This window comes from Gambusia affinis, linkage group LG09 (genome assembly GCF_019740435.1).
Source record: "Gambusia affinis linkage group LG09, SWU_Gaff_1.0, whole genome shotgun sequence".
Classification (NCBI taxonomy): Eukaryota; Metazoa; Chordata; class Actinopteri; order Cyprinodontiformes; family Poeciliidae; genus Gambusia; species Gambusia affinis.
In genome coordinates this window covers 13,075,819-13,102,952 of record NC_057876.1, presented here as the reverse complement: position 1 = coordinate 13,102,952, position 27,134 = coordinate 13,075,819, and the positions used below count along the sequence as shown (strand labels likewise).

Below are 27,134 nucleotides of genomic sequence, written 5' to 3'. Positions count from 1 at the left end.
GCAAGACTTTGTTTGAGTGGCTGTTTGTCTAGGCAGAGGGATATTATTGTCTGTCTTTCCCATTTGCCTTCCGAGTGCACTTTTCAAGGTGCAGGGCTTGGTATCTCCATAGAAACAGCAAAGCGACCAGGAGTGAGGGGAGGGAGAAGAAGGTGGGCGGGTGGGATTTAGGCGTGGGCAGGGAACATGGGAGGATGTTTTTAGGCATGTGGGGGGCAGCTGGTCTTCTGGTTTCAGACAGACGAGCAAGGCACAGAGACTTGGGAACACGGTGACATTTGTGTCGTGACAGCGGAAAATAAAAGTGAGAAGGGAGTGGCTTTCCCTGGAAGGGTTTCTGTGTGCATTTTAGTGACATCTTTGCCTGTGTGCTCCGGAACAACCTTGAGGAGAACTGGTTTCTCAGAGCCCAGGTATAATCCTGATTCTTGGTGAAGGCTGACCTCTCGCTGTACGTCACGCACCCCCTTGATGGTCAGTGTTTGTGAGGCACAGACCTCCAGGTATTACTGGATTGTGTTTCCATGTAAGTGTCTATGTTGCCCCAGAACTGTCCACCTCTGTAGATTCTTCTTTTCTTTCTCTTTAATTTGACCTTTATTCTACTGCAGTCACTTTTGGCTGTCTCTTTGTCTTGGATGACAAAAGAAACCTACAAACATTTTAGAGAGCAAATTTCTCTTGAATTGTTTCTCTCCTGACTCTTCACATCTCTCTGAAGATGATTTTTTGTTACACCCCTGCTGGTTGCCTTTTCTCAAACTGTAATTGTATGGAAACAGCTACACAGCAAGTTAATTAGTGACAATGTTATTTGTAATTCATGGCCGCATAGAAGAACTGCAATTGTAAGTCGGAAGAAGCTCTTCTTTTCAATTCATCAATGTCTTGTTTTGGCTGCTAAAGATATTCTCACCCTTGAAACTTTTTTATATTACTTTTATGATACAACCACAAATATCAAATATTGTTCATTAGGTTTTTCAGGTTTTTGTAAAGCTGCTAAACAGATACAACTGGAAAGTTTACATTAGGAGATAAATGTAAAAAGTGAGATAGACTGAACAATATAAAGAACTTTAGAGATGGAGATAAAGAAACGGAGGAAAAATCTCACGGAGTACTCTCACTTCACAAATTGAATACCAGCACGCAAATCACAAAATGTGATTAAATTATCTGCAATCAGAATAACATGGTTTCTGTTTGGATAGTATTATCTTCAATTTTCAATTAGATAATAAAACAAAACAAAAAAATCCATGTACAATAAAATTGATAAAATAGTCATTTACTTTAGTGTTCAAGTCGGACTACAAATCAGATGTCGATTAGCCACCCACACTGAGAGAGAGAGAGAACATAGATTGATGTTTTCAAGGCTTTATTTCTGTTAATATTTGCCTCATTTGAACTCTTAACGTAATTTATTAAATATAATATGGTTGTATATCACTAACCTGTGTTCTGTAAGTCACAAAAAAAAACCTAAATAATAATCTGATTGATCTATGCAGAAGCAGTTAGATCCCAATGTATCTTATGGAATTTTATTTAATTCTGTCACTAACTTGAGCTAAACTTAAATTTGTCAAAAATCTTAACTGTGTTCTGCCTTGAAATTATATTTGCCTTTTAATATTCCTTTATTTTTGTACTATTTGCAGGATATGATTATTTTTATGATTAGAATTAAAAATTAATGAAGGACCCTTACACTGGCTCTGTAATTTAGAATGACATTATTTAATATGTATACTAACTGCATCTCTATGAAACAATATTTCATGAATGTGTATTATTGTTATAATAAATAATATAAAAGTTTCTGTTTATATGTCAAAATGAAGTTGTGCTTTTGGTAATGAACATAATTACTTTTTTTTTTTTTTTAGCTGACTTGTTTTGTAAATGTAATTGGAAATTAGTTATTTTGGATGGTTTCCCTTCCTGTATATCAAATGTAAAAGAAGACCAAGCTAGACAAATAAAAATCACATAAAATAAATAATAATAATAATAATAATTCTGAGATCATAATGACAAGTGATACAAATGATGGTGCTGAATATTTACTGTTTATTGTGCATTGCACAATAAACAGTATTGTATATAGTACAATAAATGTATTGTGTTGGCTTTTAGTACATCAGCGAAAATCAATGAGCTCCACAGGCTGAAGATTAATCCAGACTGGATTTTCAGATGGCACATTTTAGATATGTCAATAACAGATATTTGTATTGGTAATATATTTATAGGATCATGCTTATTTTAGTTAATCTATTTTAGTGTTCAAATATTTGTTTCAAACACATAAATTTATGTGCATTCTTAACCAACCCTTTCACACTTTTCTCATGTTAAGCCCATTACCTGTTTGCATTTTTACTGAGATTTGATGTGATAGACCAACATATAATATTATTACAAAGTCTAAAAGTAGTTATACAGTTTTCAAATTTTTTTTATTTTCTTTTTTTTTACAATACAAATATTCTAAAAATAAGCTTTGCTGAATTTTACTCTTTGGTTCCCATAAAAAGTCTACATGGGAAGGAAGCTAACACGGTACATCTGTTATCCCATTGTGAAACATTGTGATGACAGCGGACGATTTTTCTTCGGGACGCTAAGACAGTAAGTTGAGTGAAGCTAAACGCAGAGCAATGATGGAAGAAATCATGTTAGAGGCTGCAACAGACTTGAGTCTGGGAATACGATTTGCCTTCTAGGGACAACTGTAAGCATACAGACAGAGCAGCAACTTAATGGATCTGAGCTAAGCTTACCCAAGTGTTAGGAACTTTTTAAAAACCTACAATAAATTAAATTGAGAATCGGTTTCAGGGCTGGCAAATTGTTGGTAATGCTCACGCTCCCCATCCAGTCAGTGTGAATTTCATCCATTGTATAAAATAGTGGAGAGAAATTTAGTGTCTGGATGTGCAAGGCGAGTAAAGATGTGGCCTAAAACTCTTTCAGATGCAACTGCAGTGAATGGTGGCTCCACAAAGTTATGAGTTTATTTTGCTTTCCTAGGAAAACTAAAGAAAAGCTTCCCTGCAGCATGATGCTGCCATTGCCAAGTTTCGCTGTGGGCATGCTGTGTTCAGGTTAGTGATTAGTGTTAGACGGGTTGCTCAGGATTTTATCAGTATTATAGTAGCAGAAGCTGAAACCATTGCACACGTTACAGGAAGATGTATACTATATATATAAAACTTCAAATTTGACTTCAAATACAGATTTACTTTGTGTTACTCCATTACATCTAACACCTATGAAATGTTCACAAAATATGGGAACACTAATAGTTTATTGCTCATGTCTGTTGTCTAAATTATAATGCACATCTGTGTTTAAGAGTTTAGTAGTCAACAAGGGTAAATGATGTGCTAAATGAGGGCAATGCATGCTAGAAAGGACTGGAAGGAGCTCTCCTTTCACTGCCTGTAAATTGGACCCTTGGGTCCTGCTAATGCCCAGCACGTTTCCCGCAGGCGGCCGCAAGAGGCGCTGGTGCTCAGCCAGTCCAGGACGGCTAGCTGAATATTCAAAGTTTATGAACAGGCTTGCAGCATGTCAGGGACCGCTGGAGCGGAGCGCTGAACTGTAGTTATGAACCTGGAAAGAGTGGCCAAGTTGCAAAAAAACGACTTTAGGCCGAGGCCCCTCTCGCGCTGGAGGTGTGATGAAGCAGCGAGCTGTCAGCGGGCCTGTCTGTCAGTGGGCCAGCGCTCCGTGAAACATCTCCCCATCTCACACACTTACACACACGGGCTGTGGGTGGGAGCTCAGTGCCCGGTGCGAGTGTCAAGGCGGCAGGGGAGGGGGGAGAGAGACGTGGAGCGGAAAGAAAAGGAAGAGTTGAGTGAGAGAGGGGGAGAGAGTGAGAGACCTCGACTGAAAGAAGGAGAGAGAGCGCGAGAGGGAGAGAGAGACACCGAGGGAAAGAGAGAGAGAGGAGGAGAGCTCCGTCTTTCCCGGTGCACTTGGCAGTCTAGTTGCGGGCTGCTGTGCTGTTGCTGTCGTGGCGTGGCTGGTCGCGCCAGGCGGGGGAACTTCACCACACTGGAGCCCGGAGTCCCACTCTCTCACCTGCGCAGTTCGGAGCTGTCATGGCTCTCTCGCCAGGATTGACTGTCCTAATTATTCTGCCGGCCTTCCTGCTGCACACCAGCGGCCTTTACATCGCCAGTAGCGTTGGTGAGTACTGTACAGCCAAACGTGGCCAGTGTTTATACTCCGTATCTGATCTGATCTCTTATCAGCGGGGCTCCTCTGAGCGCTCCCCGGAACTCCGCTCCAAACTGTCCGGTTTTCTCATGCTTGCTTCATCTTAGACCTGCCTTTTCAGCTTCTTTCCCCCAAATAACACAATTTGCAACTTCTGTGCGCCCTGCTGTTGTGCGCGTACTTTCCGAGGGTCCCTTGGCGGTGCAACTGCAAGCAGTGTTGTGATTTGCTCTCTTCCTCGCCCTCCCCACCCCCTCTCCCATCCATTCACTGGATTAAATTCTTCTTTTAGAGAAGCACCAGATTTACCGATCACACTGTCGGGTTTCGCAGGGAAGTAGCCGTAACGTTATCTGATTCGGCCGCTGTCGCATCTATCGATCTGTGACAGGACGCATGGAGTCGGATGTCAGCCTATTGATCACACTATTATCAAATCGTTCCCCAAACATAGAGAGGTCCAAGAGGGATTAAGAGAGTATGCTTGATTTTATCAGTTGGCAAACTTTATACATTTAGACTTGATGAGTGCGCCATAGAGATGCTTGTAAGGAGGTGACACACCTGACTCCTGGATAACACTGGCAACATGAAACGGCCTTGGCTCACTGTGTTTGCGTGTGTATCAGTAGGTGTGGGAGCATCTCTGTAGTTTACCTGTAAGGTCACTGTCACGTGTGAACTACAGTTAATAACATAAGAGCATCTGTAATTTATCCAAAGTAACGCTTTTTTTTTTTTTAAACGGAAACTATTTATTATGAGAAAGATGATACGTGTCTGAAATATTAGGTCGGTTTAGTATCGTGTTTGCACGAATGCTTTTCCTTCTTCTTCTTCTTCTTTTTTTTTTTTAAGTCGGGCAGTTTGACAGTGATAAAACAGCGTGAGAAAGCTGCAATTAGCACCTTGATCTTGCTCCGGGTTTCCGGTTGTCGGTGGAAGGGCACAGAAGGTGTCAAGAGCGCAGCGCGCACTGCTGAGGCTGCCGTTTCCAAATGCACGCAACCTGAGCGTCGGGGTCGCCTCTGGGTGCATGGGTGGGGTCTGCTCTTGTGTCTATATGGAAGGGGTACAATCGGAGGGGATTATAATTTGATGGTGGGGAGTGGGGGTTTTGAGTCCCCCCATACGCTCCAAACGCAGAGCAGAGCCTCTTTCAAAAGTATTCACGCCCCCGGAATCTTTTCACACTTCGTCAAATTGCAACCTAAAATTTAAATGCATTTTACTGGGGACTTTGTAAGGCAAATTAAAAGTAACGCATGGTTGTAAGTTGGATGGAATATGATGCATGGTTTTTTTCACATTTCTTCTTACTAGAAAAATGTGACAAGTGTGCCATGCATTTGTAAGCATTCCTCTTCGTATTTGTGCTGCAATTATTGCTGTAAATCCTTTGAGCTACTACATTCGATGTTTTTTATCCTTTTTTTTTTTTTTTTTTTTTTTTTTTTTCAAAATAGCTTAAAGTAAGTAAAATTGGATGGATGAAACTATAAACAGACATTTTTAAATCTTCCATGAATTCTCAATTGGATTTGTGTCTGGACTTTGACTAGGCCTTTCTAAAAAAAAAAAAAAAAAAAAGAATATCCTATGATCCACTTTTCATTGTGGCTCTAGGTTAGAACAACAATGTCTTACCAGAGATTGAATGTCCTGTGCAGACTCAAATCTTTCTTTTGGCCTTTTTTCAGCTTTTTATCCAGGACTGTCCTTATAGTTCCACCCATTTTTCCCATCAGCACTGACCAACTTACTGAAAACGTCACTGCTGAAGAAGAAGAGTGTCTGCATGATTCTGCCAACGCCTTGCTTTCATGTGGGGATGATGTGTTTTCAGTGTGACGATGTAGTATCCCGTTAGTGTTTGGTATACAGGACAGAAAGTCCAGTTTTCCAGTTTGGTAGAAGACAGGCCTTCAACATACAATATATTGAGAGTCTGTCTATAGCAGAAACTCAAGCACATTTGAGTATGTGCTGGCGGTGTACCCTAAATTACTAGTTATAAAGTGTAATTTCTTTTGATCTTTTTTGAGCATTGGATTTCTGCACTCTTCAATACATTGCAGTTTGTTTCCCCCACCTGAGCTGTGAAACTCTGCAGCTCCTCCACTGTGATGACAAGCCTCTTGATTATATGGAAGGGGTACAATCTAAGGGCTCTTCTCACCCTCAGAGCGTTCTGATTCTGTTTGTTCACCAAAGTCATCTAACAAATCTGTGAGGCATTCACAGAGCAGCTGGCTTTATTCAAACATTTCATGACACACAGATGGACTTTGTTTCCTTCTAAAAGTCAGATCCACTGGGTTTTATTTGGGGAAATCAGAATAAATGCACAACCATTTTTTAAATTTTCTGTTTAAAGCAAGTTAAATTATGCAAAATTTTGTTTTGCTATGCGATGTAATAAGCTACACTGAAGTTTATGGTTATAACATAACCAAATTTGAACAAGTTCCAGGTTTATGAATTACAGGCATATTTTTAAACTGTCTAATCTTGTAGCCCTTGTTTAAATGTAATGTTATCTACATAGATCGCCATGATTCATATGTAGTTCAGTAAATTGAAGGGTATAAACCAGAAATTAATATCAAATCTAATCTGTATGTTGACCTGCAAACTATCCATGTGTAAAAATTGGTAGAACACAAAGACCTTCAACATACAGTGTGTTGAGAGTCTGTCTACAGCAGAAAAGAGCAGATACACATAACACCAGTTAAAAGTTAAAAGCTTGATTTTAAATGTTATACATTTTCTATGTAACTTCAAATTGTAGCTAATTTGATCGATAACATTAGGAGATCGATAACAGCGGCTCCAGAAATGATTGTGAATTGGTGTGATGTAAATAAACTTGCAGATTCTCATCTGATTGATGCACCTTTTGTCAAAACCCCTTCTGGGTTATAATCTGTTGGACTTGGAATTTAGCTTGATAATTTTGTTTTCAGAATCTTATGTTTCCTTTTATTCCTGTTTTTGATAGTGTTACTCTTTTATTTCAGTGCCTGAGTCACCGAGTCTCTAATAGCTGTTCCCATCTGTTCATTCTCTCATCTGTGTAGCATCAAAGTCTCCAATATGAATACTTCTTGGTTCAGGTACTCCATGTCAGACCCTCTGTTGTTCGCACCCTGCTGTTTACAGTCTGTTCCTAGCTAATAAGTTCTGATAATTCAAGTCGTCTTTATTTGCACAATGCTTCTGCTATCCTGGTTTCTGCAAGTGGATCATCAGCTACACCCAAAACATAACAGTGTACACTTCCACAATTTCTACCTTTGTAACTTTTATTGTTTGATTTCTTACTTTTTTAACTTCTTTTTCCCTCTCCTTTTCACCCAATAACATTCTTTACATCTTTCTTCTGGATCGATTCCCTAATCCAACACTACTTTTCGTTTTTCCCAGACTCCCTGCAGCACATCCTGGGGGACTATGGACTGGTAAGGCCAATCAGTGTGGATGCAGAAGGCCGCTTTCTGTCACATGCCGTCTCGGGTGGTCGCGTGGCAGCGGGGCAGTCCCGTAGGCGCCGGAAGAGGGAGGTAGGAGAAGGCAACGACGAGTGGGAAGGACATAGAGGAGCTGAGGAGAACAGAGAGTACCATGCCAGTCAGGAGAGGCTTTACTACAATGTCACCGTCTTCGGCCGGGAGTTCCACCTGCGTCTGCACCACAACGCCAGGCTGGTGGCCCCCGGAGCCAAGATGGAGTGGCACGACGACAGTGACAGCATTCGGTACTCTGAGCCCCTGCATGACGAGTGCCTGTACGTGGGGGACATCACAGACACACCGGGAGGCACCGTGGCTCTCAGCAACTGTGACGGACTGGTGAGTGGACAAGCAGTTGTATTGTGTGTTACGAGTGGATGTGGGGCTCACCGCGAAAGCATCTGCCAAAACACGAGCGGACACAGGAGAGCGCAAAGCCCATCCGAATCGATTGGGTGCACAATACATCACAAGTATATCATTAAAACAGCAACAGGAAGATAAAGTGATAAGGTGATCAAGTCATTTAGAAACTACAGCTATCCTGTGTCGAGGCCAAAGCAGCAGATGTTGTCTGGAAGGAACTTTTTCTATAAAACCTTCTTCTTTAAATCTAAATAATATTTTCTTTTTTCCAGTAGCTGAATTGCACACTCATTATTTAGAGACAATAACACATTTTAATTAATCCTATTATTACTTTTTATTAATTATTCATCTCAAGTCATATAGTTATCACATCATTCACCAATATTACTGCATATTGCATGTTTTCCTAGGTTTCTCTGTGGTGTGAGCTCCTTATCCTGTCACATCCACTCCTTACAACTCTAGACCTGCCATGAGATAAAGCTCAATCATGTTTTAGCCTCTTCACAGTCACCTCAATATACTGGAGGAGTTTTCAAAGGCCTACATCAATATTTCTCTAATAATCTCATATCAGGCATAAACAGGTATGAGGTTCTTAACATCACTTTGAGCATAATTGTCAAAGTATCACATTATTATCCCAAAGCTCCAAAATAAAAATGCCAAATTTATTACTGGAGACATGTTTGCCGGGATATTGATATGTCTTAAGGAATTAATTTTTTTTAAAACATCCTGTCGTGTTATTCAAAGTATTCCTACTACTTTGTGTGCGTTGGAATCAAAACGTTAAAAACAAATAGTCTTGTCTCAGCCAGATTACTGGTGGTAACAGGTGTCAGAGAGACAATAATGTATTGCTTTACCCTCCACATTATACTTTTGAATCCAACAAAAATGAAGGAATTGAAAGATTTACCCAATTTATGCGTCAAAGGGTGCTTTGATGCATAAATTGGATAAATAATTAGGGGAAATACAAAAAAAAAGAAAAGAGTGAATCAGAATATATGCAGTCTCAGCTTTTTGAGTTGTATTTGGCTTCATTTGGATGCAAGCAGAGTGAGCAGACTAAAAACTATCAGTCCAACAACACTCAGGATTTAAACTGCCTCCATGAAATGTTTTGTTGCCCAACAGTTGCTCAAATAACTTTTAATAGATGGAAGGAGAAAAAAGGAAGGATATGGCAAACTGTTGGTGAATGACTGTCAGTGAGGGAGCGAAGTGAGATGTACACAGTGTGAAGACTGTGCACAGGAACTGAGATGAGAAGATGAAGAGAGACAGACCCAGTGCTAAAGGAAGGGATGGCAGGGACGACTGTACAAGATAAGCCTAAGGCAGTGCAGGAGGAAAAAGGAAGGTAAATATGGAAGCAATATGCAAAAAAAGGAGGATATGTACAGGAAATGTTGAGTTTGGGGAGGGAGGGGGTGATCCTCTCATTAGGGAAATGGTTCATTAGTCAGTCAGATCAGCCCACCATTGAAGCTGAGCGGCAGCAACTGGATCCATTTAGGGTTGAGGACACTGGGGACTGAGTGAGCAGCTGAGAGAGCAGGCAAGAAGCCAGAACAGGACTGGTCTGACATGCCCACTTAGCTTGATACCAGCCAGCGGCACCTCACCGCTGTTGCTTCTTGTTCTGCATTGTCCTTTCAGGCTTTATTGGCAATGTCTGGAAAAGCTTGCTGCTAAAGCAAAGTAGTAGCGGATCACAGATCCGTCAGTACCAATCATTAGTTTGTTAACTGCACTCTTGTTCCACATATCCAAAGGACTTATTAACACATGTAAATTTCCTATCATTTGCATGCGGGAACAGGTTCAGCCGAGTATAAATGTCTGCAGAAAAGCATTTTTAGAGGTTATGGACATGGGGAAAAGGACCATGCTTCACTACTTCAAAAGCATGTAGCATCTTTGAATGCAGGATGTTGAGTTAAACAAGGATTTAAATGTTTTGTCAGCAGTTTCTGTTTAGAGGTGGGCTCATGTTATGGAGGTTTCACTATTTAAAACGTGAGGGGTTTACTTTCTTTGAGACTCGGGCTTACCTAGCCAGAGCACCTTAGATTTTAACTTACAATTTTAAATTCTTTAACAGCAAATGTTTGTGGGCATTTTTTGTTATGTCTCTGTATTGGCACTGTGAAGTGTAGAGACACAGTCACACATGACAGTTCCTCATTCTTTATAATTGATTTTTGTCTCACTTTTTTTTATTCCAGGCCATTTTATTACCAATAATTACTTGTGTTGTCTGTCTTTTTATTTTACTCATTTATTTCATTTTGGTTGTTTGATTGTGTTTCTAGTGCTTAAATGTCCAAATCACTTTGTGTTACGCTTGGCTGCATGAAAAGTGCTCTAGAAACGTAGCTTGGATGGATAAATGGATACAAATAAAATGCTCCATAACATCTTATTTACAAAGTTGAATGGATTTGATTCAAGTTTGTAGCAATATTAGGAAAGATTAGGCTAAAACTCTTTCAGAAATGTTTTTTTCCGTGGTTTAGAAAAATTGTTGCTTTTTTGGAGTGATGTCAGTGGCTCCATAAAAATGACTTAGAAGTCACCAACAAAAGCTTCTCAATGTCTAAAATGTATTATTCAATGAAACTATCCATTTTGAGTAGATGAGAAGCAATATATTTCAAGGTTAGATAGGTGGGGGGGGGAAAGGTATCTTTAATAAACAATTTAGTGGAAATGTGTGGTTATGAAATTGAGAAAAGTTGGTCTCAGATACATGTAAACAATAATGAAATCCTAGAAATCGTTTCTCATTGCAGATGGAAGAGGATTAGTGAAGAGAAATTGGACCAAAACCAGGATCTGAATTCCTGAATTTCTTTCGTCTCTGTGTGTTTGTTTAGAGAGGCTGTTGATTGTTCTGGCCCGATTCTGTGCACATTTGGGTTTGTATCTTTTGTCGCAAAGATTGGATTGATGGCTATGGTTATGACAACATTGCGATTCGTGTTTTAATGACAGACACTTATTTTACTGTGAGATGCATCTCGACATGCTGAAAATGACACATTCATTTCCACTTCAAACATTTAATCCTTTTTCATTCCACTCCTCTAAGGGTTGTGCTGCTTTGAAGGAACTCTGTATTCTACTTAGAGTTTTGCTCCATGTCCTTTTTGCCCAGTTCCTGAGAACATTTCATTAGAGCATGTTCCCCAAGATCATTGTTAAGTTTTCTCCATTATGTAGTCGTGACTCTTCAATGCAAAGTATCCTTGAAGTCGATAAAGCACAGCGAGAGATGCTCTAGTCAGAGACATCAGTATATTACTCTATTTTGATTTATTATGAACTCCAAAGTATTTGACCTGATATTAAAAATAATAAATTATGAGTCAAACACAAGTATTGAATAGGCAAGTAAGTAATAAAGTTACATGACTCAACCTCTTGAATTTCCACAGAATCATCTTTTGCACTTCAACTCTAGAATAAGAATTTGTCAGTTTATTTGTACAGACTTCGACAGGGGAAATGTGTGCATTAAAATAATATTTTATTGCATTTCTATAGTTTTGAGTTGAACATTTTTGAGAAACTCAGTATCTATTTTGATTTCAAACAATCCGATGTGGAAAAAGCCTACATTAAGAAACGATTGTTTTAATCAGAAACACTGGTGGGACAATTACAGATACTCCTAACGATCCTGAGGCATTTTTTAAAGTTCATGTCTTTGAATCATTTGAAGTTAATTAGGTGATTAGCTTCTCTTGAGAATAAATGACACAGCATGCACCAATTCATTTTAGCCACTAGAACACTAGAAAGAGGGCCTATAATTATGTTTCCACTGAGTCACGAGGCTGGTCAAAGGGGTTAAAAGAAAACTCTAATGCTCACTGAAACAGAGCCGAAACAGTTTCCTTTTATGGAAACATTAACAAGTTTCCATAAAACCAACAGAAAATATCTACATGCAGAGCTGTTCTGTGGGAAGCCAAGCAGAAAAAAATACAGCCTTTTCTGTCTTACCATTGCTGACATAAAAATGTATGTATATAGATGAAAATGAAACGAAGGTATTTAGCAACAACGAAATAAATTATTATGTGGAAAACCACATTAGGTCTATTGTAAACCATAATGAGGGATCTGTGATGCTGCGAGTCTGTTTCTCTTCGAAAAGCCCTTCTTGTGTCTACACCTCCTGTCCAACGATGGCTAGAGATGTTTTTCCCAATTTATCTATTTTTGTTGTTGTTTCCATGAAATGACATTGAATTTAAAAGTCAAAGTACTTTTTGTACTTCAAAAATCTGGTATTAATTTAGGTGCTATGTTTTTAAAAACAGTATGGGAACCTCTGTAAACCAATATATTGTCCAAAGAGGACAATGACCCCACTTTGTGTATGCTTCAACTTTGTGAAATGTATTATAACTCAGTATTCTCCTTTTGCCAAAAGGAAGTTGAATAAAGTATTAAAAGGTGAAGTATTAATAATTATGCCACTGGTTTAAACAGAACATGTATTTAATCTTATTTTTCTAAAAAACAAACAGAAAAACAAATCTTAACATTGAATGCTTTGCCTAATGAATGAATATATTGAAATTAAAGTGTAGCTTTTGTTCCATTTTCTGTATATGATTATGCTACTGCAGTTAAAGGCGAGGTTGTTTAAAAGCATTTTGTGCACAACTTTACCATACGTCCTGTATAAAGAAAATAGCTCAATTTCTCTGTGCCTTATTTGTCAGATATCAACCTATACTTTGAGGACTTGACGTTCTTTTAGAATGGACCACAATAATCAGTAGATTCTGAGCATGAATGTGCCAGTTACAGTGTGAACAGAGTCTTACAGGGGAATGAAGGGCTGCACAAATCAACTGATATCTTTAACAATGTGTTTCATAGAGGACGTGTGTTACCACTCATCTTTGGTTTTACAGCTGCAAACCAGGTGGGTGCACACCTGGATGATTAAATACGGCTCTGGTGCGGATATTTGCTGCTTGTTGCATCCCTAAATAAATGCACAGTACATGTGCATCAAATTTCAGACATGGGTGCAGAAATCAAAGCTTCGTGCACCTGTCTTGTTGCATTCGCCCCGCAGTTCCCCTCGTTCTTTCTGCGTCTTGGCCAGCAGCGAAGCAGAAGGACTCTCCTAATGATGGTATTAAAAGAGTCAGGAAAATGACAGAGAAGGTGAAAGACAAAAGAATGTAAGAGATAGCTTCTTGCTTCCTCACACCCACAGATTCAGAGCTTCAGCAAAAAAAAAAAAAAAAGCAAGGAAAAAAAAAAGAGAGAGACGGCAAGAGGAGAGACAGTGTTCCTTTATGAGCGCTCTTTGTCTGTTTTTAGCAACAGCTCTTCTCCTGTGCAATGATCAGACAAGTGCTGTTAAGGGTATTGCCCATCCTCTATGCAGAAAGTTTACAGCTGTTGAAATTTTTCTACGGTTTTTCAATAGCATAAATTACCTCAAGTTGATGACTCTTTAGCCCTTATTCCACTCAGGTGATACTCGTGTATTCTTTTCCTTGCTGTGAATTTTGTGTTTTTGATTAGCACACAGCATGACTGCTGGAAGGCAGCACTGTGACTTTGTGCTTGCATTGAAAACGCTGAATGCCAAAGAATTGACAGGTTGTTTATTGATTCATTTTCTTTGGGTTGGAAACATTGTTTTTAACTCGTTCCACACAGAAGCAGCCCACTCAGTGTTTCAAAGCTCTCCTGGAGCATACAGACCCTGAGGAAGATGCTGCCTATTTGCTGATGTCACTCAAATGGACGAGGCCAAAATTGTCTCAATTCCTGTCTAAGACTGTACAGGTATTGAATTTATTTTATGCAGGATATTTTATAAATCTTAGATTCCATTTTTTTACTGAATATTTCCACTTTGGGTTTGAGCAGGTGTTGCTTCATATACAGAGCCATTTTATTCAAGTTAAATAATGGTATTTATAAATTATTAATAAATATTCCGTTAAGCAAAATAAATATAAAGGATTTTTTGCAGCTTATCTGTTAAGTTTTAATTTATTTGAAGATTTATTTATTTTACTCAAGCCTTAATGGGATGCAGCCTTGGACATTACACTCTCATACAGATGTGCTGAATTTTAATAAAACTCCACCCCCAAATTTGAATACAAGAACATGAAATAAAAATCCTGCTCTCAAATCCTTGAAAACGAAACGGTGCTAAGAAAATAAGTCCCTGAAGTACATAAAGTAGCTTTACAAAAAAAATCACAACATAAGAAACATTATGAAGTGAATAAATAAATAATGAAATAAATAAGAATCTGATTTACAAACTCAGATAAAAAAAAAAAAATAAAAAAAACATTTTATATTTAGTATTTTTTTCATTTATGGAGATATTTATTTAGTTGCAGTATTAATCACTTATACATAATAGCATTTAATCATTTTTAACATTTTGAATGACAAGGATCCCCATGGAACGTAATATGTGTGATTGTTAAACTACTTGCAAGTTCATTTCTTTCTTTCTGACATTTTTTGTTGTTGAAGTTCCTCTAAAAGTCTTTTTTTTTTACATTCTGGCACTGAAGACTCATATAGGAAACACCTTCATAACAATCACAAAAGAATTGATCTTGCTGGGCTTTAACCTTTTCATTTTGCAGCAGATGCATAAATGTTTAGTCAAATGAGGACCAGATACTCATAGCTTCAGGTTTTAGATGTATAAGCTGCTTGATGCTTGGCTTTCACTTAGTTTGTTCTTTTGGTTTAGGTTTGACCCTAATTATAGCACGCATTAAAAAAAGTGTTATTTATATCTTAATTTCTTCAACAGAAGAAACAGAAGACCTGAAATTATCATCTTTTTACTCAATGCACTTTAGGGGGGTTGTATATACCTTTAAAAACTTTAACAATTTTTTTTTCATTAGAGCAATTCAACATTAGATTAATATGCAGTACAAGTCTGCTTAACTGAATGTTATTATCACTGAATCAACTTGGCATATCTAAAAGTTCACCATCATCTGAGCCTGACCAGATGTCAGCAGCAAAGTTTGCATACTTGCACACTTTCCTAGCGTATTAAAGACTTGATCTGACAGCTTACTTGTGGTGCACTTAAAGGGGAAAGTACATTTTTAGTGTGTCATCAGCTTTGTCAGTCAAAAACTCTCTAAATTAAGCATTTCTTCAGCTTCTTCTTTTCTCATGTGACTTTCCTACCCAGCAAATTATCTTTTTTTTTTTTTTGTAAAAGCTAACGACTATAAACGTTTTGTGGCATTTTTCTATAAAGCTATACAGCTGCACTAAAATATAAACTGTTTTTTATATGAATACTTAAGTATTCCCATAAACGAGTTAACAAGTCAATTTTGTAATACATTTTAGATTATGGCAATTGTGGTGTGAACTTCTAAAAACTTGTGTTTAAACTCATTCTGGTGATTTGCTATCCTACATGGAGTCACTCTTCCAAACAGAAGGGCTCACTGTGAAGGAAATGTAACTGTTTCACCTCTATGCAAATATTAATAATGCAAGAATTATTACACTTGACTGAAAGCCTAAAATGATAAGAGTAATTTAGCTGTTTTCTGTTGAGGCTTCCTGTTATCGACTGAATGTCTTGCTGTTCATGATGTATTTATTTCCATTTATTTTTTTTTTCAAAGGCAAAGAACAAGTTTGACATTTGCGTCTGAATTTAGTTTTAAGTTTCAGCGACTTGGATTGAAATTTGATAAGATTGAATTATTGAATTATTTTTGATCTGTTCAAAGATTTACAACAGGATAAGTTAATGAACATAATTATCTTATTAAGTTAATTTTAAGTTTAGATCAAATTAAATATTAAATTTCCTTTCTCAGTCACTTGCTTGCATGTCTGCTGAGATCTCAATCATGCCACAGTTTATAGATGGAGGTGAACGCCGATTCCTTTAGAATAATCAGAATGGTAATAAATCATGTCAGTGCCACTTGCCCCTGTCTGTAGCCCATGGAGCATGCTCGGCCATTACCTCCACATTAGGAGTTAATAGAAAAGGCAGCTGTGTGCCGAGCCAAACCATATATCCATCCAGCCGACCCAGCAGCTAAGCCTGGTCAGGCGTAGCTCTGGGCCCTGCAGTGTGTTATTCCTCCCTGGGTCACACGATAAGCAGCTCTCAGCTATAATCAGCTCAAATTGAAATGATGACATCAATTATAGCACAACACATAGCTGTTATTGACCCTAGCCCTGACTGACTGTAAAACAAACCCCCCCAAAAAAAAGAACAAAAAAAAAAAAAAAGAAAACAGTGGAGTGAGGCCTGCAGGAACCACAGGGCTGGAGGGGAGAGCCTGGTACACTGGATAAGAGGCCAGTGTACGGCATGAATGAAGTGAGGAAGAATGAGAGAGAGAGAGAGAGATGCCCCCTAGTATCTGATTGCAGTGTAGCTCTACTCAAACATACAATTACTCAATCTGGAGCTATTATCAGAATCAGAGGAAAAGATGGAGAGAGAGCGAGAGAGACATAGAGTAAACTCATTCTGAGGAATGTTACACTGAGCAAACGAGTGCATTTACCAGAGCTGTGATTACTGCCACTCACTCCATGCACTTAACCAGCCCCCTCGCCGCTCTTCCTCCCCTCGCTCTCTGTCATTCACACAGGGCTGCCTCCGTTTATCTGAGTGCTTCAAATAATAGGACTCTCTACAGAAAATAGAGCAGTGGAACCCCGGCAATTTAAAGGAAATACCTGTGTGATGTCATAATGCAAGTGGGTTATTGTTATACTATATACTCTACAGATGATGTGGCAGCTATATATATATATATATATATATATATATATATATATATATATATATATATATATATATATATATATATATCAAATAGTTTACCAAAATGAGATTATGTTCTCATAAATATAGCTGTGAAATAAGCAGATTTGTACTCATTAATGATGACAAAAAAAACATTTTTTGAATTGTTTGATTTGATCTATTTATCTCAAGCAGGTTTTTAAAAACAAGAAAACAAGCAATCAGTAGGACAGATAAAACATGTGCATACATAACTAAGAACAAAATAATAAATTTTTTGTGAGGTCTATATGATTAGTTATCAGACATGTATGCAATTAATTACTAAACTGGGTTTTCATCAATTCATGTAATAATGTGCATAAAAAAATAGGGAAATAATTTAGAAATGTAACATTAAATGCTTTTTGTGCCTGTTTGACCAGTTCTAAGAATGGGAGTCCCCCGGGCTGCACAGCCATGCAGAGAACTGATCGATGCTCGCAACATCAGCAGTTCTGCAGATCTCTGCAGCCTCTGTAGGGCTTCTTAGAAAACCAGACGAGACATCATCCTCTCTACCACCGTCTTAACAAGCTGTCTTCCAGCCCCACCTCCAACTGACCCTGCCCACATCATCTGGAGCTTATTTTACCTCCCGTTTCATGTTTCCCCGCAAAACAACATCATAGAGAGCATAAGAAAATGTGACCGGTGTGGACGCTTGTTTATAGCTATTTTTGGTAATGGAGGTATAATTAGCATGTACACTTCAAATCAAAGGTTACATCCTTGATTTAAGTAGCTTGAAAACTTCAGTGCCTGATCATGGGGGTATGTTATGTTTGCCAGCTGTTTCTACCTCATATGCTCTTTCTACTGCTGCCCTCATACTGTTGATTTGTTTTATTGTCTCTCATTTGGATTTTCACCTTTTCTTCTGCTTTTTTTCCTGTAACAAAAACATTAGACATTCTTTTTGGTTGTGCAAAAGGACTTCAGGAGTTGTAACAGTACAGGCATATGTAATATATTATATAATGACATGTTGTATTCTAATAACTGACACTGTGGGGGCTGGAGTGAAGAAGCAGAAACAAATAAAGACATGCTTTCCTTTGATCAGTCTGACTTATTGTTTGCCAACGTGTACATGGAAAGCTTTGGATATGGCCGTACAATTACATAACCTGTTAGCCAAGAAAATAATGGACACAGTGAGATAATTTAAAAAAATTTTTCTTTACATGTAAAGCACAGTGGGATATTTTTTAGTGTGACATTAATGCGTTCTTGGTGCATCCTCTCAATTATGGCAAGGGAAAGACAGCGCTTGGTTATTAGGAGGTAACAACCAGGCTTTACTGTTCTGGAGCTAGTTTTGTTTTTCCCAACTTTTGCTGATTCTGATTTTTCTGTTAAAATACTGTATATTATGGAAGCTCATGTCTTTAAACATCGTTTTATCCAACAAATAAATCCTTCAAATTCTCTGAAAGAGAAGGGAGTTTTTAAACCACCTGGAAAAGGAAGCAATTGTAAACCTGTCCCTATTTTCCCCTCTTCGAAGCTCCTGCTGTTTTTTTTTTTGTTTTTTTTGTGCTTGTAGAAAGAAAAGCTTGAAATTTTCAGGTGTAATTTGTGTCGTGAACAAAAATTTACTTGAATTTTCTGCACTTGACCGGTGGATTAGTAGTTAGGACCAATTATGGGAAAACTGGCCCATTTCAAACCTTAGCCAATTGATTGTTGCATCACCTATACCTTTCGTCGTATGAATGAAATAGAGCACATCCTTAATAACATAATCAGACTAAGCAAATCTTGTTTGGCTGCATAATATTTTAATTGTCTCTGTACCAAATATTAGGAAATTTGAAGCTCCAAGAGTTTACATAGTAAATGTAAACTTTCAGACTGATCAAAGGAAAGCATGTCTTTATTTGTTCCCGCTTCTCCAAAGCTCAGCATTGCCCTTATTGGAAGAGACGTTGGTGGTACACTGGACAAGCTGACAGTCAGTTAAAGAGCTGACACAATGACAAGGCCATTAGCTTCTCTCCTAAACCCAATTTAGAATCACTAAATTACTGACAATCCTACAGAAAGACAGGGGAAACTTGCACTGCATTGCAGCTGTTTTGTTGTCGTTTGTACTGAGTCTGCACTCAGGATTTAAGATTCTACTACAGTATCTTTAAAAAGGCGATAATATGATATTTTTGTCGGTATTGGGATTATACCTTGGAAGTTCCAGATTTAAAAACAAAACAGAAAGACAGGCTTTTTAGTAGCAAATGTTAAATGTTAAATGTTAAATATTATTAAGTATTAAATTGGAAATGGTCACATTTACCAACATGGTTAATAGAATGCATTTCTTTGGTGATAATGTGTCCTTTGTGTGAATTACATTTAAGATTTTCAAAAATGCTCAGTTTCCTCCTCTTCATCTTGTGGACAGCTTTGGAAAAAGGCAAACAGCAAAGCATCTATGTCTTTTATTATTGCTTCCTTTATATTCGGGTGCTTCTATGTTATTTTTAGATCTTCCTCTTGAAAAAAAAAAACAATAGCAGAAACAAACACTAAAAACACACACACACACACACATAATGTCACTCTGTTTGTGTCGCCTGGTTTATTTAACTATTCACCCCAGCTTTACTTGTTAGTTCTTTTTTGTTGTTGTTGTTTTTGTACTACTAATTGCGTTCTATCATGTATAGATGCCAATAGTATCTCAGCAGTTTCTGAAACTGTTGCGAAAAGCAACTTCTTCTGCCATATCTTGAGCCATAAGAAGATTCCAGCTCTGCAGACACATCCGTCCAGTGGCATTTTCCAAAAACTCCCCTCAATCTGCCCTCTTAAACCACTAGCATTCCACACTATGGTGGGAGACTCCTTTTAAGATAAAATGCATGTTTCACTCACTTTTTATTCGTTGTAGGATTTAGAGAATTACAGGTGATTCCGTGTTTTTATTTATTCTACAAGTTCAAAACATAAATCATGGAACATAAATGTACTTTTCTAAGATTCGTGGCCAAGTAGTATCGTCTCCATTTTACCATATCTTTTTTACATTTGTCACATTTTGACATTAATCTTTGTATTCACTTACTGTTCTGTTTGGTTTTTGGATCAAATTCTATTTGGTGATTAAGATATAGACTGGCAAACATTGTTTTCGGTCAAAATGTTTTGTTTCTCAGTTCTGTTTGCATAAACTTTAAGGTGCAGAAAATATCCAGATTTTTTCAAAAAGTGTAAAAGTAAAAGGTAAAACATTTCAGTTGTGTTGCTTTGCTCACAAACTGTGGATAGAGACCATCTCCAAATCCTGACTTGGACTATAGTCAGTATTCAATCATATATGAAATATGTTATTTTTTTAATTTAAATGCTCATTTACTGATAACTATATTGTTGTTGGAGCAGAGAGGTTTTTATACCCTATGAAAATGCTAATAATATTTGAGAGAAGGAGCAAAGAATCCTGCAAGAAATTCCCAATCTTTGTCAAATTCTTTTGCATAAAACTTGTTAAGGATTACATTGACCTTGTCCAGGAGAGCCGATTGTCATAATATTGAAGTTCTGTTTACATACATTATGTATGTTTGCTTTGGTATATTTAATATAGTCATGTATGAAAACATTAATAGAAAAAATGGGACTAATAAAATAATAAATGTTTTAATAGCTGTTGCTAAAAGCCATTTATATTTTTAAGGTCACTTTACATTTGCCCAAAGGTATCCCTGTAGTGCCTCTGTCTCTTAAATATGCTGACACACAGGGGAGTATGGACTTTTTGTCAGGTTGCACACCATCTCCACAGTTCATTTCTAATCCTCTTGCTCCCTTTTCTCCTTTTATTCACCATTACAAACAGTCACTTTGGCCCAGTGCAGGGATTCCACATTACTAGCACCCGGTGGAAAGCTAAATCTGAGGGATTCAGAACGTGGTTGAAAGAGAACAGAGCTGTTCAGACAGGGAGCAGGTTAGATGTGTAGTGAAGAACTGAAATGAGACTAGAGAAGAGAGAGTAGCATAAAAACAGAGTGAGGCTTTTTCATTTGTTCTGTGCTCTTGAGCTTCTCTCCTCTCCCAGCTGTGGGGTTTTCCCTCTCAGGGCGGGCGTGGCTGCAGCTGACTGATGCGATGTGAAGGGACCCTTCTCTGTGTTTCTCTCACTTGAGTATGACAGAATGAAGCTGTCGTTAAGTTGTGTCTTATTTCCCATTTCCTTGCTTTGTTTCTTACAGCTCCTGTTTTAAAGGTTTCTACCAGCACTGGAGTCCATCCAGAATGATTGCCGGTAGTTTGTATGGATGTTGCATTTGTGAAATATTTTCTATACGTTCCTCAACATTTTCCCTCGTCGGCATGTTGCTAAAACATAGTGATTATTAAGTTTTATTAATAAATGTTCCAGGAGAAGGTCTTAAATACTCTCAATTTTCAAGAAACAGACTTCTTGAAAAGCTTATGTTTACTCTAAAAGTACGTCAAACTGGCTTTTCTAGTATTTTCACTTCATCAGAAAACATTCTGATGAAGAATGCTTTCATCAAAAGAACGTACATCTTGTCTGTACTAAATGAGAAGTTCAAAGAATTTTTCATCTCAGGTTCTAATGAATCACTGTAATTTGTTTAATAGCAAGAAAAATTTTTTTTCATCCTGGTTGTGAACTAAGGACTTTCTCAGTCCACCAAGATCAATTCTCTTACGCAGTGTACAGGTGCCAAAGTTTGAGCTACATCGACCGTCAGAAAATATTGACTTTTAAAAGTCACTTTCGGGATTTAAGCCTCAACCAGCCTTTTTAAAAAAAAAAAAAAAAGATCTCAGATCCCAGATGTGTTAATAGTGTAAATTGCTTTCCTGTAGAATAAACGTGATTTTAGATAAATGACTTGAACAGCTTAACTGCTTTTTACTGTGATGTGCCATAAATCCAGTTATATGTCTTTTCAATAAATGAAGAATACACCCTCAAATCTGAGGTCGGTTACAGAATAATTCTTTTTTTTTTTTTTTTGGCTGAGGAAAGGTTGTAGTTAACATCTGTCTCTAGAACACCGACATAAAATGTTATGACTCAAATCTGTGTAAACCCATTACGCTTTTTTGGCTGAGTGTATCCGCTTGTATAATCAAGGAGGCTTTTGGCTGCTGTGCACAAATGGTCTGCTTTAACCAGCTACTGTAGCCAATGTTTATTAGACTATTCATGTCTTTTCTGAAGTGGATGAAAAATAATAAAAATATATATACTTTTTGCAGAATCACATAAAGATTTTGTAGAGGACGTGAGGGGTTCTGAAATTTCTGGTTCAACGGTCAAACCTTTTGTTGTCCTTATTCAGTCCTTTATTACATTTGCAAAAAAAAAAAAAAAAAAAATTTGCATTTACTCAAATTTCTGTGGATAGCAGTATTTTTTCCACATCTTTCAGTTGTTTTTAATTGAAAACAACTATAAAATGTTATAAAATGTATCCGTTTCATTAGCACAAAGTTTTGGCACACAAGGAAAAATGACCATTTAACAGGAAGAAAACTCCAGCAGAACCAGGTTCAGCATAAGCAGACATCTGACTCCACCGATTAGGTTTGAGAAAACAGCAGATACGCAAAAAAGCAACGGTACGAAAACTGATGTACGAGAACTGATGTACAAGAACTGTCTACGTTCAAGAAAAGTGAAAAGGCCACAGCAGGAGGAGGAAAACGTTTATTAGTTAGCAACATCATCTCAGCCAGTTTGCTCCTAAAGAATGCATCACAGCTAAAACGACTGCCAGGCCAGGTATATGAGGAGAGGAAACACTAAGAGAAAACAAAGTTAACACTGGAAATGGCAGCAAATTATGCAGAGTAAAAGAAGAAGAAAGCAGCTGAGTGTTGAGAAGCTTTTAACCTGAGATCATGATCTCTGGTCCTCTGTAGCATAATGTGTCACACAGCTCTGTTTCTTAGCTAATCGGCAGAAATGGGAAAGAGAGGGGAGCAGGCTGTTTGAGTAAAGGTGAATGCATATAGGGTGCCCAGAGATGGGTCCCATTAATTTATTTATATCAGTAGGCACCTCTAACACACTGTCTTGCTGAAGCCTTATGAGACAGAACATATTACAGCGTTGAGTCGTGGCTGGTTTTATCAGAAGCATCAGTGCTTGTTAATAGATCAAGGTAAACAAGATTTGCTGGGCACTGATCCTTAGAGCTTTGGCAGCAGACCAGACAGCTCTGCTGTGCATTGTTTAGTGTTAAATAAAAGGGGTTTATTTTTGCCTTTGAGGCAGATGTGTTATAATTCTCATAAGTCAGGAAATAACAAAAAGAAAATGAGTAATTAATCTAAACCTAGTCATGTCCAGAGTCAGACCATAAATAAAAACTTTAAGCAGCTGTCAATGTGACAAACACTGCTTGATGAGGACCAGAGTTAATCTTCTATCCATGCACAATAAGCTAGATGGTTAGTAAAATAAAACAATTTCAAAAACTAATGCAATTGCAATCAAAGCTTTTTTTCGCTTCCTACCAGGAGTGAAGATTTTGTGGAAGTAGCTGTAGAGACCTCCTCAGTCAAGTGCTAATTCAGTGAAGCAACCTATTACTGATTGCATGTGTCAAGGTAGCATGAGATTGCATGAAAGGTGCCCAGACCAACTTAGTGTTGCAAGATAGTAATTCTTTGTCTGATGTGCTTTTTTCCTTTGTCTTTTTCCTTCCTCTGCTGCCAAATCAATCATTATCTCTGTGTTACCCTCTCCTTATTTCTGTTGTACTTTCCCACTAAAGTGTGTAGAGGTCATAACCCCGACTGAGCCACAAGCTGTTGCTGCCCGAATCTCAGAGAGCTCAGTTTACAATGTTACTCTCACACACTCTGGAAGAAAAATCTAACACATTCACCTTTATTCCTGCAGAAAGGGAGTTTATATCTCAATATTGTTTCACAATTCTGATTTATTTAAAGATTCTTGTCTGAAATGTGATTTCAGATAAATACTTTTAGTGCATCCAACCATAAAATGATACAACCTACTTTTTTAAAATGATTTATGTGCATACTTTTACACCCAAAGCCAGGATGTGCCTCACTTATTCATCAACGATGTGGCATTTTTAAAAAAGTTTGAGCAGATTTACAGCATATGTGGTATGATGTGTAGTGGCATACTGACAATGCATACAACATAGCAGCTCCTGTAAATTTACTGAATAATGGCTTCTAATTTCAAACATTATTTCAGCATCCTGGACCATCTAAAATGCTGCTGGATTTTGGTCCCATCATTGTTAGAGAGGAAGGTGAAACTTTAATGTGTTAACCCTAGACAACACATGCTGTTGTGCTCCAAAAGGTATCCTTCCTACCTGTTTCTTCTTCATGTTGTTGAGTGTTAATTTGTTTCACAGTGAAGACTCAGTTATTTAGTGACTATATTTTTAGGCTTGGTTGTAGGAATTCTTTATCTCTTAAGTGAAAGCGTAAAAGAGGTGACAAACAGTCTATGAAGAGTCCTTTTTCAGTTACTAACAGACGGAAGGAAAAATAAGTTGTATTTACTATATCGCTGCAAATGGCTTTTGATTTACAGCAGAAATGTGTGCACCATCTCTCCTTGCGGAATGCATTTGTTTACTCTCATTTCTCCTCAAATGCTGCTGGACATTACAGCCTTCTTTTTCTTTTTTTTCCCTGAAGCTCATCTCTCAATGTCTAGAAAATGAGGGGGTGGATGAAGCAGGGGTTGGGGGTAATTTGGTTAGAGGAGGTAACTATGAGATATGGCGGAGAAGAAGGCAGGCTTTTTGACACAGCCATTCGCTGGTGCTATGCCGTGATGTATAACGGCAATACGAGCGAGCTTGCAGAAAGCAGAATGCCTTGCACAAACTACACAATTGTGCACACGCGCACAGTAAATTGCAAACAAATTGAACCTATAGGCTTTCCTACTACCGGATGAAGTGCCAAGCGCGGGCCTGTGTGCTTTCTTGGGATTAAGGTGTCTGTTTGATCTCTGTCAAAGTATCACATGAAAAAGAAGGACATGGAAGGACATCTCTCAGCGAAATTGCATAAGATCCTTTTTCACCAGGAACTGAGGTCACTTTTCCTTTTCTTTTAGAACCTGATGGTTTAAGTGCTGAAACATAACAGGCACCGCTCATCTCACACCAGCAGTAAAAAGCGTCTGGTTTTCTCTCAGACAATGTGATTGTATTAAAAATGTCGCTGTTGACTCTGTTCCAGGTCCCATAATTGGGGGTAATAAAGGAGCATGGTGTTCCCCCTGTGGATGAAATCTCTTTTTAGAAGAGAGGAACGATGAATTGAAGTGTTCAGAGAGAAAAGGATGCACATGTGTCTGTGAATATGTGTCTCTCGGAGTGTAAGGGTGCACAAGCACATATTTATTTGTTTGAAAGTGGTGGGTTTCCCTGGTGATTGCCAGTTTGATAGCTTTCCTCATCTTTTATTTTTCAGCTGGCGAGTTTTCTCTGAGGAAAAGATGTAATAAGTTTTTTTTTTTGTTTGTTTTTTTTTCACATGTGTGGCATGTACAGTTTGTAGATTTGGGATTAGCAGTACGTGTTAAATCCTGTGGCTCAGATGTTAATATGTGGATTCTGTGTAGATGTCGCAGTGTTTTAATTGGCACCACAAATATATGCAGTAAAACATACACTAATGCATTTATTTAAACACTTGCACTGCCTCAGGCTACCTACACCGTCTTCTGTGTCGCCTAAATGTGCTTACATCTCTACTGTATACATCAGCTGATTAATGCTTTTACATCTCATTTAGGGCTGACCTTGCACCAGCTGCCTGCCAATTGCATGCTGTTTCTATGCAGTAATGGGTTTTTTTTTCTATTGGGGATATCCATTCTAGCTGCAAGTTAACAACTGCTTGATCCATGCTGCAGTTTGGTGTCATCTAGAAAGTTAGAGGAGCCATATGACATATTTTGTACTGATATAATTGGAGGCCTTTGTCAATGGTAGTTTTTATTACGGAAACTATGGCCGGTCACCATTTGGCATATTAGAAAAGAAGCCAACAACAAGAAGTTGCAAAATGTGGAATCGGGCGTCTTCCTTACACGTGTTGTAAGTGAATGCTGTTTTAAAAAAGAAATGTTGATTATGCCACAGCTGGTTTATGGTACTGAAGTTATTACTTTATTCCTGCACGCCATTACATTAATGGGGTTTTCACTGTTTAAAAAAAAGCAGCATTTGCTCTATTTCAAACTAAAAATGCCACATCTGATCCAGTCTAACTGGATCAACAACACTACTCTGAACAAATATTCTTTGAAACTCACTTTGAGATTTAAGAGATTTTGCTTTGTGAAAAAACCCAAAGGGGATTCTGGGTTTTCTCTCATTTCCATCTGGCACAAAAGAAAGGACATTTACACAAAGACCACTGCTGGCCCTTTCCAGGAAAATGCAGGTGTTCACATCTGATTTGTTTAACGCACATATAAAACATTATATGCATGTAATTAAACTGTCCGGGCGTCAAATCAGCTGTTGAATCTGTTTATAATAGGAACCAAAAAAGAAAATACAATGCTCATGTAGAGTTGTGGGTTTCTTTTGCATTAGCTCCACTTTTGTGGTTATTGCGGTATTGAGGTAGTCTTAATTCAGTATGGTCTTTTATACCTGTTGAAACAACTTTATGCTGCTCTTTTCTACATATTAAGTATATATATGCCCCCCTATTTTGCTTGTGAAATTTAGAGATTGTTCAAGTTTTTGTTTTGGATAATGCAATATTTGTACAACAGATGGACAACTGCTGCTAAAATAATTTTTTATTTTAAAGTAAACAATTGCTCTTGTTCAGCTTTGGACTTATCATTGAGCCTTCAGCTCAAGTCATTTTTATTTGATTAGTTAAAAAAAAAATTCTGTCTAAAAGAGAAAAAGCAGAAAAAAATCCTTCACTACAACTCTTTGATTTTCATATTCTGAGGTAGGGTTGTCTTGTCAATGTAATTATGTCTGCATTTATCAAATACCTTCTACTTAAAGAATTACATAAAATAGAATGGCTTGTGATGGAGAATGAAAATGCAGGAACCGTAATGTGTCGCCATGTAACATCTGCAAGAATAGACATCTGCTGTGTTTCCTTTCAGATGTGAGACA

The 27,134-nt window shown here is 37.8% G+C and overlaps 1 protein-coding gene across 3 annotated transcripts in view; it reads left to right on the top strand.

The window, feature by feature from the left end:
* The first annotated feature begins 3,902 nt into the window (after window positions 1-3,902).
* The window catches only part of LOC122837360 (A disintegrin and metalloproteinase with thrombospondin motifs 2-like), a 120,812-nt gene continuing 97,580 nt past the window's right edge, over window positions 3,903-27,134 (top strand). For all 3 annotated transcript variants that reach the window (XM_044127672.1, XM_044127673.1, XM_044127674.1), the window contains exons 1-2: window positions 3,903-4,209; window positions 7,669-8,093. In XM_044127672.1, the coding sequence (XP_043983607.1) occupies window positions 4,122-4,209; window positions 7,669-8,093 (513 nt within the window). In that variant the 5' untranslated portion in view covers window positions 3,903-4,121. The remainder of the gene's footprint in view (window positions 4,210-7,668; window positions 8,094-27,134) is intronic.